Source organism: Cydia strobilella, chromosome 25 (assembly GCF_947568885.1).
Source record: "Cydia strobilella chromosome 25, ilCydStro3.1, whole genome shotgun sequence".
NCBI classification, from domain to species: domain Eukaryota; kingdom Metazoa; phylum Arthropoda; class Insecta; order Lepidoptera; family Tortricidae; genus Cydia; species Cydia strobilella.
This window is the reverse complement of record NC_086065.1, coordinates 4,601,823-4,618,142: the sequence shown is the minus strand read 5'-3', so window position 1 is coordinate 4,618,142 and position 16,320 is coordinate 4,601,823. Positions and strand designations below refer to the sequence as shown.

The 16,320-nt window shown below is 39.2% G+C and overlaps 2 protein-coding genes and 1 pseudogene across 3 annotated transcripts in view; 1 reads left to right on the top strand and 2 right to left on the bottom strand.

Moving 5' to 3' along the window:
• LOC134752574 (uncharacterized) overlaps positions 1-9,497 on the top strand; it is a 29,814-nt pseudogene extending 20,317 nt beyond the window's left edge.
• Positions 1-13,158, bottom strand: part of LOC134752839 (LIM and SH3 domain protein 1) — a 55,669-nt gene extending 42,511 nt beyond the window's left edge. Inside the window, exon 1 of the mRNA XM_063688600.1 lies at positions 12,907-13,158. Coding sequence (XP_063544670.1) covers positions 12,907-12,975 — 69 coding nt within the window. The 5' untranslated portion in view covers positions 12,976-13,158. The remainder of the gene's footprint in view (positions 1-12,906) is intronic.
• A 507-nt stretch (positions 13,159-13,665) lies between these two features.
• LOC134752738 (coiled-coil domain-containing protein 13) lies at positions 13,666-16,152 on the bottom strand. 2 transcript variants are annotated; one of them, XM_063688427.1, is made up of 6 exons: positions 15,907-16,152; positions 15,605-15,822; positions 15,272-15,509; positions 15,015-15,185; positions 14,668-14,886; positions 13,666-14,513 (listed from the first exon to the last, which is right to left on the bottom strand). In XM_063688427.1, exons 1-6 carry the CDS (start codon positions 16,108-16,110, stop codon positions 13,719-13,721), a joined length of 1,845 nt encoding a protein of 614 aa, XP_063544497.1. In that variant the 5' UTR covers positions 16,111-16,152; the 3' UTR covers positions 13,666-13,718. The 2 variants fall into 2 exon arrangements, with proteins under 2 accessions (XP_063544497.1, XP_063544496.1); XM_063688426.1 differs by having other exon boundaries at positions 15,605-16,152.
• Between the last annotated feature and the right edge of the window lie 168 nt (positions 16,153-16,320).

Sequence of the window (16,320 nt, the reverse complement as noted above, 5' to 3'; positions counted from 1 at the left end):
CCGAGCATGGCGCGCTCCATGGCTCTCTGTGCCACTCGGATTTTATGCACCTTATAGACCTTAAAGTTCCATAAGAAACGTTTGTTTTTTAATAATGATGTTAAATATAATTCTGAACGCACAAGTTGAGTCAATGCAATTTCAAAACGCATCATTGACATTTCATACGTCAGAATGTCAACATTGTCAACAAACTTTTTACTTACAAACTTCTCACGTAAAATACAGAATTTCCAGTTTTTTGTTATAATATCGTAAAAAAAATAGTGATTCCAGTGACGAAGATGATCTAACGCCTGTGGATGTTGTACTTTCCTCGCTATGGTGAGGGGAAAAGTTTTGTGTTACACACGGGTGCAAATGTATTTTACTTCTCGTGTGTTGAAACACTCGCTACGCTCAGGATTCTATTTTAGAACCACTCGCTACGCTCGTGGTTCAACTATAGAATCATTTCGCTTGCTCGTGTATCAATTCCACACTCGCGGGTAAAATACAACTTTGCACCCTTGTATAACAAATAACTATATCCATATAACGGAAAGCTTTCTTAATCATATATAAAACAGAGTTAGCCTTTTTGGTAAAACCCAAAATGTGTTCCTCCCAATGTTAAGTTATCAGCTATAACGACACCAAGATCTCGCTGGGAAGCAACACTGCAAATTGTGAGAGAAACGAAATATACAGACCGATACATCGCAATTCATATGCAGATGCCTCGCGGAGCGAAGCCGCGAACGCGAGTGTGGTCGATTTCGCAGATCAGCGAACTCGACTCCACTCTCGCGTTCGTGGCTTCGCTCCGCGATTCGCCCACGAGTGTGGAGGGATCTTAAAAGATATCGGCAGATGCCGTATCTGTGATGGGCTTTATTTGTTACCCACCATAAACCATACTATGTGCACCATACTCCTACTGAAATATACATGTATCTTCAAGTATCTTTCAGTAGGTGTAGCAGAGAAAGCGTCTTCTAGTATAAGACTGTCCCGTTCGGTCCATTCCCCCCACCGCACATGTATAAAGCCCCCTCCACACACGAGTGGCTTAAGACTGTCTTGTACGAGCAAAGAGAATCCATGACTGATCCACTTATATACTAAGCCCCCTCCACACTCGTGCGGGAATCGGGGCGCGAAGCCGCGAACGCGAGTGTGGAGTCTAGTTCGCTAATCAGCAACTTATAACCTTCTTATTTTCTTTTAAAGCCTGGCAACCCTTATTTGTGACCGGATTTTTGCAGGCAACCCTATACCATTGTATTCGCAATAAAATTACCATTATTTTGATATACAATTCAAGCGTCAGACAGATGGGTGCAATTATCGATTTTAACTCACCCGTTTAAACACGGCAACCTCATAATAGTGACCGGAAAAACATAGGCAACCTAATTTATTCATGTTGTACAAGTTGTATACTTTCCATTGGAACTTATTTTGTTCGTCAGACAAATCGGTGAAATTTAAAGAAAAAAATATATTTTCAAAAATTTATTTAAAATAGCCTTGACCATATTTCTTTAGGCAACCCTATTTATTTATGTTCAGGAACATATTTTCTTTCATAAAATATAAGTTTCATCCGTCAGACGTAGGGGTGAAGGTCGACCATATAAGCCGTATCTCCTACTAGTAGGACTTTCGGGATAAAATGTATCCTATGACACTCCCGTGATCAAGACGAATCTAACGATACCTCATACATCAAAATCCATCAAGCCGTTTAGGCTACAGGAGGCCACTAAGAAACAGGCATACATACATACATACTTACATACACTCGAAAAACATTACCCTCCTCCTTTGGCAGTCGGGTAAAAACCGAATGACGTCATCCCGAATACAGCTAGTGCCTACGTATATTTTATTTGACTCGCCGCACACGGACAGAATATTCGGTTTCCGTACGGAATGACAGGTGTGAACGGGACGTCGCTATACACATGCATAATGGCTTGCAACTGTCATTCCGTACGGAAACCGATCGAAAATTCCGTATGTTTGCCCTGAGGCCAGGATTACACTTGTAAGTTTTACTTACGTAAGTAGGGGCACAGCTATACTACAGAATGAGATATGAATATCGTTATCTCATTCTAGCAAATAGCTTTGTCCCTACTTACGTAAGTAAAACTTACAAGTGTAATCCTGGCCTAAGGCCCCATCACACGAGGGCTTTTTCAACGCGCGTTAAACAAACGCTTGAAATTGCCCGCACGCTAAATTCGATTTAACTACCAAGGCTTAAAGTTGAAATCCAACAACGCTTCATAAAACGCGCTACCGCTATCGTGTGAATAAATACACATGTTTCCATTAGTGTCATTCAAACGCTTTTTTAACGCGCGTTGAAAAAGCGCTCGTGAGAATGAGACCTAACGCAAATAATCGAATGTGTGCGCTATGGTTACAAAATTCCGAATCTGTATTCCCAATGAGGGCTAACGCGTATGAATTCGCCGCTAGGGGCGCTAGTGTGGATGGATGGTGGTCTTCGCCAAGTTCGAAATGTCAAATGTCACTTGTCACTTCAATGACACCCGTTTTGACGACCGGTCTGGCCTAGTGGGTAGTGACCCTGCCTGTGAAGCCGATGGTCCTGGGTTCGAATCCCGGTAATGGCATTTATTTGTGTGATGAGCACAGATATTTGTTCCTGAGTCATAGGTGTTTTCTATGTATTTAAGTATTTATATATTATATATATCGTTGTCTGAGTACCCATAACACAAGCCTCCTTGGGCTTACCGTGGGACTTTAGTCAATCTGTGTAAAAATGTCCTATAATATTTATTTATTTATTTATGACTTACAGCTGTTCTTTAGTCTTTTGGACCACCATCAACAGAGGCGCCAACTGGTGAAAAAAACGATAGCCCTCATTCGGATTCCTGATCAGGAAACCGAACGTCTGAGGCCAGCCTTACCGCAGACGTTCGGAATTTTCATTCGGTTTCCATACGGAATGACAGGTGGGAACGAGACGACGCTCTACAAATGCAAAGCGCTGTCTCGCTTGCACCTGTCAGTCCATACGGAAACCGAATGACAGGTGGAAACAAATGCATAGTGCTGTCTCGCTTGTACATGTGATTCCGTACGGAAAATTTTGCGAAACGTGTGCGGGCTTAATCGATGTAAGTATTATTTTTTTGTCTCGTAGAAAAAAGTATTGTATACAATAGTGATATAATCAAGCTTTTCAATCTCGTACCTTAAGCAACTCAGCAAGCTTCGTTGCTTAAACACGGTACTCGACTGAAAAGCTCTCTATTATATCACGATTGTATAAAATACTATAGGAGTACGGTACGAGTAAAGCATTATATTGTGCGATTGCCAAGTCATTATATGTATTAAAAATTAAAGTTATCTAATGTTGATGCGGTTTTAACACCCCCCGGCACTGACTAAAATAACAGACTTGGTATCATATTACATCTCTAAACTTTTTTGTTGTAGAAGTTTTGGGATCTCATCTCTTTTTGTAGGCAGTCCGTCTTTTCGGGTACTACTTCTTGTACGTCAGCTACCACTTTTCTGAAAGCTCATACTCATACCCGTCTCACACTATACCTGTTACTCGTACTCGTACTCATACCTGTACAATACTCATGGTCATACCAAGCTATACTTGTATTCATCCAATACTCATACCCAAGTCCCCATCCCACACCATACCCGCACACTAGTGCCATATGTATGGTATGAACCTATACCATATTCATATTCTTACCATACTCATAGCCATACCATACTCATACCACAGAATAACTAATAGTACTACCATACAGAAAATTCACTTCTTCACAAAAGCCAGATTTAGGTATAAAATTATACCTACACTCGCCGCCTGCAAGCAAAATTGAAACTTATAACCGCGCACGAACCGTGAATATTCTTTGCGCGCCGCAGTTTTATGCCCGAGCTGCGAGTGTCGGCACGGGGTTGTCACTTGACAAGTTTCTGCACCTATACCTACTGATTTATTATTTTTAAGATAAATATGTAGGAATTACAAACGTAGATTCTGTAAACATACAATTTTTAGCCGGAGATAGTATGTCTGATTCTCACGGAAGTAGGTATGCCACAGAAGTACTTATTCCTTTGAAAATATGTCGGTCAATATAGTCCGGAATTAAAAAAAAAATTTCTGCTTCCTTGTTCTTCCGTTTATTCAGGCATCCGTAAACAGAACATTATCTTTTATACAGATTAGATCGCGATTTAGGTTTCGAAGCCATTGCGTATTTTCAATTTTGCGCGAGCGCCACGTGACACCATTATCGTGCGAGCCGAGCATCGGCCAAATATACCTAAACTGCGCAGTGACACCCCCCTGCTCATACTATACACATCTTTATACACACATCGTACATCTTAGACCTTTACCTACTATTTGTTGGAACTGCAAAAGTAACTTTTTAATAGAATATATTCATATGGGAATACAAACTTACTTATGCAGTTCCTAAATATTTAAAACGAGACTGATATTGATATATTCTTAGGTTTTTTATGGCTTGTTAAGCTAAAAACTACTTATGTTTAAAATTTGAAGCGTGTTGGTTGGCTAGAAGTACCTTAGAATTATGATGATCAGTGAGTGAGTATGTCAGTGACAAAAATAAGGAACTTTGACGTGCAATAATTCTTAAACTACAAGTTCAAATTGAATGTTCTTGGGAATATATGTAAGCCATATTATGCCCTATATGTCACTGAAAATTCAGGGCTCTAGCTTTAGCCACCACAAAATTACAGGACGTTGAAAATGACCTGAATGGCTTCGAGAAAAGGATGGTACGGCCGTGCTTCTTTGTTTTGCTCGACTTGGCGGGGGCACTGCCGTGCCCCCAGATCAGATTGCCGATAAGTTTTATAATGTACAGAGTCCTTAGGAGCATGGGCTGCTGATGTTATTCTGCAAGTGGCATCGTAAGGACCCGATTCTGAGTATTTTTTTCGGCCGCCGACTTAGGAGCATAAGTTGGGTTATTAAAATTTTCAAATTTTATTTTTTTCCGCAAATTTGTTTTGATCGCCCGCAAATGACATACCTATCTTGAATCAGCATGGTCTGCTGATGTTATTCTGCAAGTGGCATCGTAAGGACCCGATTCTGAGTATTTTTTTCAGCCGTCGACTTAGGAGCATAAGTTGGGTTATTAAAATACGAGTATTTAAGTTTTTTTTTTCCCGGAAAATATGCTTTGATCGCCCGCAAATGACCTACCTATCTTGAATCACCATGGTCGGCTGATGTTATTCTGCAAGTGGCATCGTAAGGACCCGCTTCTGAGTGTTTTTTTCAGCCGTTGACTTAGGAGCATAAGTTGGGTTATTCAAATGTTCGTTTTTTTTTTTTTGCGCAAAATCTGCTTTGATCGCCCGCAAATGACCTACCTATCTTGAATCAGCATGGTCGGCTGATGTTATTCTGCAAGTAGCATCGTAAGGACCCGATTCTGAGTATTGTTTTCAGCCGTTGACTTAGGAGCATAAGTTGGGTTATTCAAATGTTCAAGTTTTTTTTTGCGCAAAATCTGCTTTGATCGCCCGCAAATGACCTACCTATCTTGAATCAGCATGGTCTGCTGATGTTATTCTGCCAGTGGCATCGTAAGGACCCGATTCTGAGTATTTTTTTCAGCCGTTGACTTAGGAGCATAAGTTGGGTTATTATAATTTTCAAATTTTATTTTTTCCGCAAAACCTGCTTTGATCGCCCGCAAATGACCTACCTATCTTGAATCAGCATGGTCTGCTGATGTTATTCTGTAAGGGGCATCGTAAGGACCCGATTCCGAGTATTTTTTTCAACCGTCGACTTAGGAGCATAAGTTGGGTTATTCAAATTTTCAAGTTTTATTTTTTTCCGCAAAATCTGCTTTGATCACCCGCAAATGACCTACCTATCTTGAATCAGCATGGTCGGCTGATATTATTCTGCAAGTGGCATCGTATGGACTCGATTCTGAGTATTTTTTTCAGCCGTCGACTTAGGAGCATAAGAAAGTTTTTGCATTTTATTATTGCCTGTCTAACCTTATTTAATGCCGCCAAATTACCGTACTGTGTCGGTGTTATATCGTCTATAGATGCTTATGTAGGGCTTAGATCGTTAGTATCTGTGTCGATTGCTTGTTACACCCTCCCTACTGAACTATCTCGGCCGGCCAATATGAATTTTTCGATTTTATTTTTTTATCTATTGAGATCCTAACGATTTTAATGTCTGAACAAACGTGAACTAACGTCGCCCGATGGATTCACATGGTTATTTTGACTGATTTCGGGGTGGGGTGGTTAGCGTGAAGACAGCCACCCCACTTTTTAAAAAAAAATGAAGGAATCGGGTCCTAACGATTCCAATGCCTGAACAATCATGAACTAACGAATATCTTGCTGTCTAGACCAAAAACACAAACAATAAGTGGTTTGGGGTGGCTAGCGTGAAGTCAGCCACCACCATAGAATTAAAAAAATATAAAACCACGAAAATCTTTTAATCTGTTTCGAATACCCGCAAGTTACCGCACTGTATCGGTTATATATATCGTCTATAGATGCTTATTTAGGGCATAGAATCATTAGTTTCTGTGTCGATTGCTTGTTACGCCCGCCGGCTGAACTATCTCGGCTGGCCAATATGAATTTTCCGATTTTATTTTTTTATAGCAAATATATTGAAATCCTAACGATTTTAATGCCTGAACAAACGTGAACTAACGTCGCCCGATGGATTCACATAGTTAGTTTGACTGATTTCGGGGTGGGGTGGTTAGCGTGAAGACAGGGGTGGCTATCTTGCTATCTAGACCAAAAAACTAACAATAAATGGTTTGGGGTGGCTAGCGTGAAGTCAGCCACCACCATAGAATAAAAAATGTATAAAACCACGAAAATCTTTTAATCTGTTTTGAATACCCGCAAGTTACCGTACTGTATCGGTTGTATATCGTCTATAGATGCTTATTTAGGGCATAGAATCGTTAGTATGTGTCGATTGCTTGTTACGCCCCCCCTGCTGAACTATCTCGGCCGGCCAATATGAATTTTTTGATTTTATTTTTTTATAGCAAATCTATTGAGATCCTAACGATTTTAATGCCTGAACAAACGTGAACTAACGTCGCCCGATGGATTCACATGGTTAGTTTGACTGATTTCTGGGTGGGGTGGTTAGCGTGAAGACAGCCACCCCACTTTAAAAAAAAAAAAAAAAATGAAGGAATCGGGTCCTAACGATTCCAATGCCTGAACAATCATGAACTAACGAATATCTTGCTATCTAGACCAAAAAAACTAACAAAAAGTGGTTTGGGGTGGCTAGCGTGAAGACAGCCACCACCATAGAATAAAAAAAATATAAAACCACGAAAATCTTTTAATCTGTTCTGAATACCCGCAAGTTACCGTACTGTATCGGTTATATATCGTCTATAGATGCTTATTTAGGGCATAGAATCGTTAGTATCTGTGTCGATTGCTTGTTACGCCCCCCCCTGCTGAACTATCTCGGCCGGCCAATATGAATTTTTTGATTTTATTTTTTTATAGCAAATCTATTGAGATCCTAACGATTTTAATGCCTGAACAAACGTGAACTAACGTCGCCCGATGGATTCACATGGTTAGTTTGACTGATTTCTGGGTGGGGTGGTTAACGTGAAGACAGCCACCCCACTTTGAAAAAAAAAAATGAAGGAATCGGGTCCTAACGCTACCAATGCCTGAACAATCATGAACTAACGAATATCTTGCTATCTAGACCAAAAAAACTAACAAAAAGTGGTTTGGGGTGGCTAGCGTGAAGACAGCCACCACCATAGAATAAAAAAAATATAAAACCACGAAAATCTTTTAATCTGTTCTGAATACCCGCCAGTTACCGTACTGTATCGGTTATATATCGTCTATAGATGCTTATTTAGGGCATAGAATCGTTAGTATCTGTGTCGATTGCTTGTTACGCCCCCCCTGCTGAACTATCTCGGCCGGCCAATATGAATTTTATGATTTTATTTTTTTATAGCAAATCTATTGAGATCCTAACGATTTTAATGCCTGAACAAACGTGAACTAACGTCGCCCGATGGATTCACATGGTTAGTTTGACTGATTTCTGGGTGGGGTGGTTAGCGTGAAGACAGCCACCCCACTTTAAAAAAAAAAAAAATGAAGGAATCGGGTCCTAACGCTACCAATGCCTGAACAATCATGAACTAACGAATATCTTGCTATCTAGACCAAAAAAACTAACAAAAAGTGGTTTGGGGTGGCTAGCGTGAAGACAGCCACCACCATAGAATAAAAAAAATATAAAACCACGAATATCTTTTAATCTGTTCTGAATACCCGCAAGTTACCATACTGTATCGGTTATATATCGTCTATAGATGCTTATTTAGGGCATAGAATCGTTAGTATCTGTGTCGATTGCTTGTTACGCCCCCCCTGCTGAACTATCTCGGCCGGCCAATATGAATTTTTTGATTTTATTTTTTTATAGCAAATCTATTGAGATCCTAACGATTTTAATGCCTGAACAAACGTGAACTAACGTCGCCCGATGGATTCACATGGTTAGTTTGACTGATTTCTGGGTGGGGTGGTTAACGTGAAGACAGCCACCCCACTTTGAAAAAAAAAAAATGAAGGAATCGGGTCCTAACGCTACCAATGCCTGAACAATCATGAACTAACGAATATCTTGCTATCTAGACCAAAAAAACTAACAAAAAGTGGTTTGGGGTGGCTAGCGTGAAGACAGCCACCACCATAGAATAAAAAAAATATAAAACCACGAAAATCTTTTAATCTGTTCTGAATACCCGCAAGTTACCGTACTGTATCGGTTATATATCGTCTATAGATGCTTATTTAGGGCATAGAATCGTTAGTATCTGTGTCGATTGCTTGTTACGCCCCCCCTGCTGAACTATCTCGGCCGGCCAATATGAATTTTTTGATTTTATTTTTTTATAGCAAATCTATTGAGATCCTAACGATTTTAATGCCTGAACAAACGTGAACTAACGTCGCCCGATGGATTCACATGGTTAGTTTGACTGATTTCTGGGTGGGGTGGTTAGCGTGAAGACAGCCACCCCACTTTAAAAAAATTTAAAAAATGAAGGAATCGGGTCCTAACGATTCCAATGCCTGAACAATCATGAACTAACGAATATCTTGCTATCTAGACCAAAAAAACTAACAAAAAGTGGTTTGGGGTGGCTAGCGTGAAGACAGCCACCCCCATTTTTTTTTTTTAAAAATCGACTTTGGAATCGGGTCCTAACGATTTTACCTACTGAACAAACGTGAACTAACGATGAACTAACGATATAGATATGCCATTTGCGGGCAAACGAAATGGGGTGGTCAACTTCACGAGGGTGTCTGGGCAGCGGCGCGGGGGCGTCGCTGCCCATTACATAGGCCTCGCAGAGAAGGCGCGCGTGGTGTACCCACGCGCCTTCTGAGGAGGCAGGGCTAGAAGTTACTCCCTAGCCCCCCCCCCCAGAGAAGGGCCCGCTGCATGTGGCGGGTGGCGCCGGCGTGGTCACGGTTGCGTACTTAAGAGAACCCGTGGCCACGCCCCATTGGCGGCGCGCAGGCATACCGTTGGTTTTTTAGTGGGTAGTGGCGCCTTTTGCCGAGTCCCACATAACCCGCACTTTCTCCCCCGAGGGTGTGGGTATGCATAAAGCATTTTTCCAACGAAAAAAAAAAAAAAAAAAAAGGCTGGGTAGGTACTATAGTTGACCAGCAACCAGCAATATATGATGTTGCGGAATTTCACTGGAACTAATTTGGTTCTAGAGTGGCGACCACGTACCGGAAGACGCAGCGTGGGAAGGCCCCAGACTAGATGGATCGACGATCTGGTTAAAGTCGCGGGAAACCGTTGGTTGAGGGCAGCGAATGACCGTTCGTTGTGGAGATTCTTGGCCTTTGTCCAGCAGTGGACGTCTTTCGGCTGAGATGATGATGATGATTTTTTCGTGTTTTTTTCATACTATACTGAACTGTCAGCCTGTACATGAGAATAATCAATATAGCCCTCTTGACAATGATCATATATAACTGTTCAGGCTTTAGCAATGTAACAAAAATCGCATGCAACGCAATTTCTTGAACCATATATAAATGGGGCTTTACCACATTAAAGTATCAATATTTATTATACTTATTTAAGTATCTATGGAACTAGGGATGGGACGAATATGGACTGGATGGAATATTCGGTTCAGCTTATACCGAACGGAATATTCGGTTGGGCTAAAACTGCCTAAAACGCTGAAAACAAGTTCGTACAGGTCCGCGGTCTGCACTCATAACGCGTTTTTGACCCTTCTCCCGTGCGACCAGGAATGTAGATGAAAAGAAACGGAAACGTCTCATACCTGATCGCAAAGTGCATCCGCGCTAACTAGCGGACGCATTTAAAAAAAATCGTTAATTCGGTAAATATTCGGCAGTTCGAACCGAACTATTCGGCCGAATACGAACATTGAAAAATATGCCGAATACCGAATAATTACCGAATATTCGGCCCATCTCTATATGGGACAATCTTACACAAAAATCGATCTAGTCCCATAGTGAGCTCAGCAAGGCTTGTTGTGTATACTAAACGGCAATATATAATTATTAATTATAAAAGATAGATAAATACTTAAATATGTACATAGAAAAAAATCCATAACTAAGGAACAATATAATATTGTCGGTTACTGCGATAGTTACTCATGAAATAAAACTATGAAAACAGATTATATCGCGTATATTGAATTTATAATACATCCCGACGTTTCGAACCCTTTACAGCGTTCGGTGACTGCTTACCATCAGGCGGGCCGCATGCTTGTTTGCCACCGACGAAGAAAAAAAAATGCCCAAATGGTAAGGAGTCGAACCTGAGATTGGGACCTTGTAATTCGTAGGCAGGGTCACTACCGACCAGAGTAGGGGACCGTTAATACCTATGATCTAAAACCTACATGAACTTACATCACAGCATCTGAGCAGAATGTCACTAGACTGGCTTCTTAAGTAACACTAGGACTATTTACATCACAAGCTAACTTGTATTGTTGCATGCTGTTACTGCAGGTAAATGTAAATCTTGTTTTATTTTTTTATATTAATGCCCCAAAAAGAAGGCTGGAAGAAGGCCTCTTTCTTAAGCCCCGCATAGATTTTATGCCGGATGCGAATATTCGCAACATCCCTGTTTCAAATGTCATCACTCATCAGTCTATCAAGCCGTGTTGGAAGTCCCATCCTACACACATATTATAGAATTATATAATTACTAGCAACTGCCCGCGACTTTGCCTGCATGGAAATAATGATGATTGATAAAAAATATCCTAAGTCCTTCCCCAGGCCTCAAACTATCTCCATACTAAACCGTTTAAGTGTGAAGAAAAAACAGACACAGATGGACAATTACTTCCGCATCTACAATAAAAACCGGCTAAGTGCAAGTCGGACTCGCGCACGAAGGGTTCCGTACCATTACGCAAAACAACGGCAAAAAAATCATGTTTGTTGTATGGGAGCCCCACTTAAATATTTATTTTATTTTGTTTTTTGTATTTGTTGTTATAGTGGCAACAGAAATACATCATCTGTGAAAATTTCAACTGTCTAGCTATCACGGTTCGTGAGATATATATTAACTCAGTTTATGCCAAGGAAGAAATTGAAGGAATACAAGCTACAATTATTAAAAAGAATTAACAGGGAAACTCCAACTTTTAAACAAGATTAAATTAAAATCAAACTTTGCTTCTGGCATGTTTCTGGACTGAAGAGTTATATACATTAGTTTTATTTATTTTATTAATGGTGGTTATAAGATATTTATCATTTGTCCCTACTAATACTATAAACGCACAAGTTTTAAATGTTGTAAGACATTTTATTGGCTACGCGTTTTATAACATCTTAACAAACAAACGGGTAGCCAATTTGAAGAGGGAATGGGCTGGTCATATAGCACGAAAGACCGATTCATGGAGTAAACGACTACTCGAGTGGCGACCATGGGGGGAAAGAGCGTCCACAAAGTAGACCCCAGATGCGTTGGGACGACGACATCAAGAAAACTGCGGGGAAGCAGTGGCTCCAAGTCGCACAGAACCGTGACGAATGGCGCAAAATGAAGGAGTCACACCCAAAGGGTAGAAAAAGGCTAAAGAGAGAGAGAGAAGACATTTTACATTATCTACTTGTAACTCTGATGACATAAGTAAAGGAATGTTATCAAATTAATGCAAGATGTTAACACCTTCATTTTGCAATGTTACAAGCCGCCTTATCTTTTAATAATAAAGTTCATATAATATAATTTATATCAGAATTTCGTTGTTGACAGTGATAAGATGTGATAATATCAAAACAGCTTGCACTACCTGCACTATGTACATTGTACCTGTGATAAAATATTTATTTACCACCAAGAATGATGCGAATTTAGTTATTTGAAATTCTATATTTACGTGACAAGGCTTTAGCACAATCAGCCACTGTGAATTAAAGGATCAGTAGATTTGAATACAATAGATAAAGAATTTGACACAAGGTCATGCTTATAAATAAAGACTAATTAGGTAAAAAGGCCATCGCATTCATATAAGGCATTATGACCGGCCGACAATGATATCAGCGGCAATTTAATAATTTAATGACTCACTGGCAGTATAAATTGGTGTACCGTGGCCCGTATGATTCCATTTCCAACAAAATGAACTAAAAGTTATGTCCTTTACTTATGACAGAAAGTTTAGAAAGTTAATAAAGACATTAATAAGTGTAAACAACGCGTGACGGCACAATAATTGATACAGTGCTAATTTTCATAAGGAATGCAGTGAAAATTACCTTGTCCAAACATTTCAACTCCTCAGTCGGGTAAACTGTTTTCTCACACCTCGCGCAAGTTTTATTCATTTTGAATGTATTTTACACACAAACACACACCACTGTCAAGTTAACACTAGTATTAACAGAGCAACACAAGTTTTACACGTTTCACGAAGTTTTGAATTCACTTTGTATCAAAAAACACTCACGAGCACGAAATATCGTAGCATCCCCGAGCGCGCATGACAAAAAATGATAAATGGCGGCGGTTGGTGTTGCCCACATGAGAATATAAATTCTACTATTGTAAAAAAAAAGCAATTCCTACCAATCCAAAAGTTTAGGCCTCTACAGACCTTGTAACAAATTGCATGCAATTTTAAATACAATTAATTCAAAAGCCGCAATGTATCAAAATCACATGCGATTCGTTGTAAAGTCTGTAGAGCCTTTATTCAACTTTCCATTGTGATTTGGCCATAAACTACGTTTTAGCTTGGTTTTAGCCTTTCCAATCGTCACCTATAATCGCATATGATTTGCAATACATTGCGGCATTTGGTCGATCGCATGAATGTCGATCGATAGCATCATTGCTTAATAGACTGGCAAACCATATTTTTTTCAGTAGAAAAAGGCGCGAAATTCAAATTTTATATGGAAGACCGACGCTCAGCTCCTATATTTTTCAAACTTGCCGCCTATTTCGACTGATGGAAAAGCTTGCCAAACTATACATATTAACTAACTTTATAAATAAATTGCAATTATGAAAGGTGAAATTAAAAATAATTTATTCAAATACTGTAGTAAAAAAAACAAATAATATTTTACGAACATACACATTTCTCCTTCTGTAATACCGCCAAAGCTTCATTAAATAATTGCTTAGACGTTTGAATCATTTCAGTCAAACTATTACAATCCTCTTGTTTTTCTTCTTCGATCATTTTTAATTTGTCTTCCATAATCTTTAATTTTTCGTCAGCAAGTTCCAATTTATATTTCAATTCATCTTTATCAAGAAGTTCGTATTCTTCATTTGTCACAGTTTCATAAATTGTACTTTCACTAATTTTGTCTGTTGTAGATAAAGTCGTAGATGGTTTCTTAGAAACAGAAGGATGAGCTCCTAATGCAACAGTTTCAGACACCGGTTCAGTCTTTAAAGAAATCTTCGAAGCACGAGAGCCCTTCCTTGTATCTCTGTAACCCTTTATTTCAATCTCCATCATATTGATTCTTTTTTCTAACTTTCGTTTTTTCACTCTCAATTTCCTATGATCTGCTTCAAGTTCATCCCATTTACGTCTCTCCTCTGATAATCTATCGTTTAAAGTTTTCACTAGTTCCGACAGCTTTTTGATTTCATTATCAGTTGCTGTTTTCATTGGTGTGAAGAATACACTTTGGAGAGAACACTCTTCGTAACGCAGGAGTTGAACACGTAGTTCTTCAATTTTGGCAGCTTTCTCTGTCGATTGTTTTCTAAGAGCATCTATTTTGGCTTCGGTATTGTTGATCAATTTTTTATATTCTTCGATTTCACCATTCATTTTGTTTAGTTTTGTAGTATTTTCTCTTAATATTTCCTGGTAGTACATCTCGAGATTCTTAATTTGATTCTGAAAAAATATACGTTTCAGGATTCTTTAGATTACCATATATGCTGTGTGATGAAAAAAGTATCTACCTAAATTACTGAATACTATTTTTTCTGGTTTTTGATGTATGACACCTATTCTGCATAGGATTTCGATAATAAAATGTTAAACTCACTCTCTGTTCGTTAATAAGCAAATCATCATGATTGCTCTTTTCGACAAACGTCTGCATCTTCTGCCGGATAGCTGTGGAGTCACATTCCAAGTTTCGCACTCTGCACCGCGCTCCATCCAATTTCTTCTTCATCTCTTGGTTCTCTTCTTTAAAACTCTCGAGATCTTTCATTGCTTGGTCGACCTCTTTCTTTCGTTTCATCTCTATTTCTCGTATGACCTGAAAAATAAGGCAAAAACAATTTTAAATCAGGAAAACTGGCCATAAATAATTAGCCTCATCATTATTAAATTTTGATAATATGATTGCTGTTTTGGTAAATAATTTTACTTAAGGCCAGAACACACATTGCTTTGATCCTTTTTCCGAGCTTCAATTACGTCCTTATGTTTGCCATTAAATTTTTCTTCTAACTCAGCTATCCGTTTTTGCAACAGGAGAATCTGTTGTGCTCTTCCCTTCCATCCGGCCATATCATTCTGCAGCTCTTTAATACTTGTGAACTTGTCTCCCAACTCCTAAAAATCAAAACGAATATTATTTTACTCTTAATTTTACAGTCTAGGTCTAAGTAAACCACAATCTCGTTGATAAAAATTTATACCTGCTGTAGTATCTTACTAGCGAGTAATATTTCATTTTTCAACTCAAGATTTCTGTTCTTGCTTTCGTATAGTTTTTTGTTGACAACAGCGAGTTTATTGTTTAAGTCCTTCAACTCATCAGGATTGATATCTACGGGTTCGTCTTTGCAGTGACAAACATTAAGTTTTTCGTTATCTTTGCTGAGTACATCCAATTGCAGTATTTTTCTTTCTAAAGCAGAGTTTTTGGTTTTATACCTACGGAAATAGGAGTACTTGATTAAGAACACAGTCGGTGTAGAAGCAGCAGAGACAGCAGAGTATGAGTAGTGGGACTAGTACAAGGTACTAACCCTTCCAATTCGGCTACAAGATGACGGTTTTGTTTGCACAAGTCAGCTATTTTGGCACTGATAATACCGGCTGATTTAGACGAGATGGCGGGCCCAGTGCCAGATATGATATCCCGAATACGCTGATTGAGGTCCATGACAGTTTTATTTAGTTCTTTGATTTCGGTATCTTTTGAAAACACCAGCTTTCGAAGCTCGTTATTCTCACATGTCATCACCTGAAGCAAGAAATATCCAAAAGTAAAAGGAAGGCCTGGTGTTGCTTGTAATCCTAACCATCTAATTTTATTATTTATACAAACCTTAAGCTGTTCAATAAGGTGTGCGTTTAACTCAGGCGGATACAGAACATCATCAGGATCTGGATTGTCTAACGCATGCAACATTTTGAGCTTCATCTCATCAGTTTCATCCATTTTACTCGCCAATTCTCCTAATTTTTCGCCCTTTGCGGGCGTCTTGGCGCTTGTTACTTGAGATACCGAAATTAGCTTTCCTTTATTCATTTTGTGGATGCCAGGTAATTATTTTAAATATATCTACAATCAGTAAATGTTTCGTCAACATGGAACGACTACGTAGAAGGCGTCAAATATGACATGTTTCTAAATTCGAATTTTTACATTTATGGCACTGGATTTCAGCTCACGCAAGCTCACGCTTTATGACAGTATTTTTTTTCGGAATGCATCCAATATTTGATATTTCGCAAGACT

Coding starts and splice junctions, on each gene's coding strand:
- LOC134752738 (XM_063688426.1), bottom strand. CDS start 16,110: ATGAATAAAGGAAAGCTAATTTCGGTATCTCAAGTAACAAGCGCCAAG. Junction 15,510..15,604: donor CTTGTAGCCGAATTGGAAGG/GTTAGTACCTTG, acceptor CTATTTCCGTAG/GTATAAAACCAAAAACTCTG. Junction 14,887..15,014: donor GGAAAAAGGATCAAAGCAAT/GTGTGTTCTGGC, acceptor CTTATTTTTCAG/GTCATACGAGAAATAGAGAT.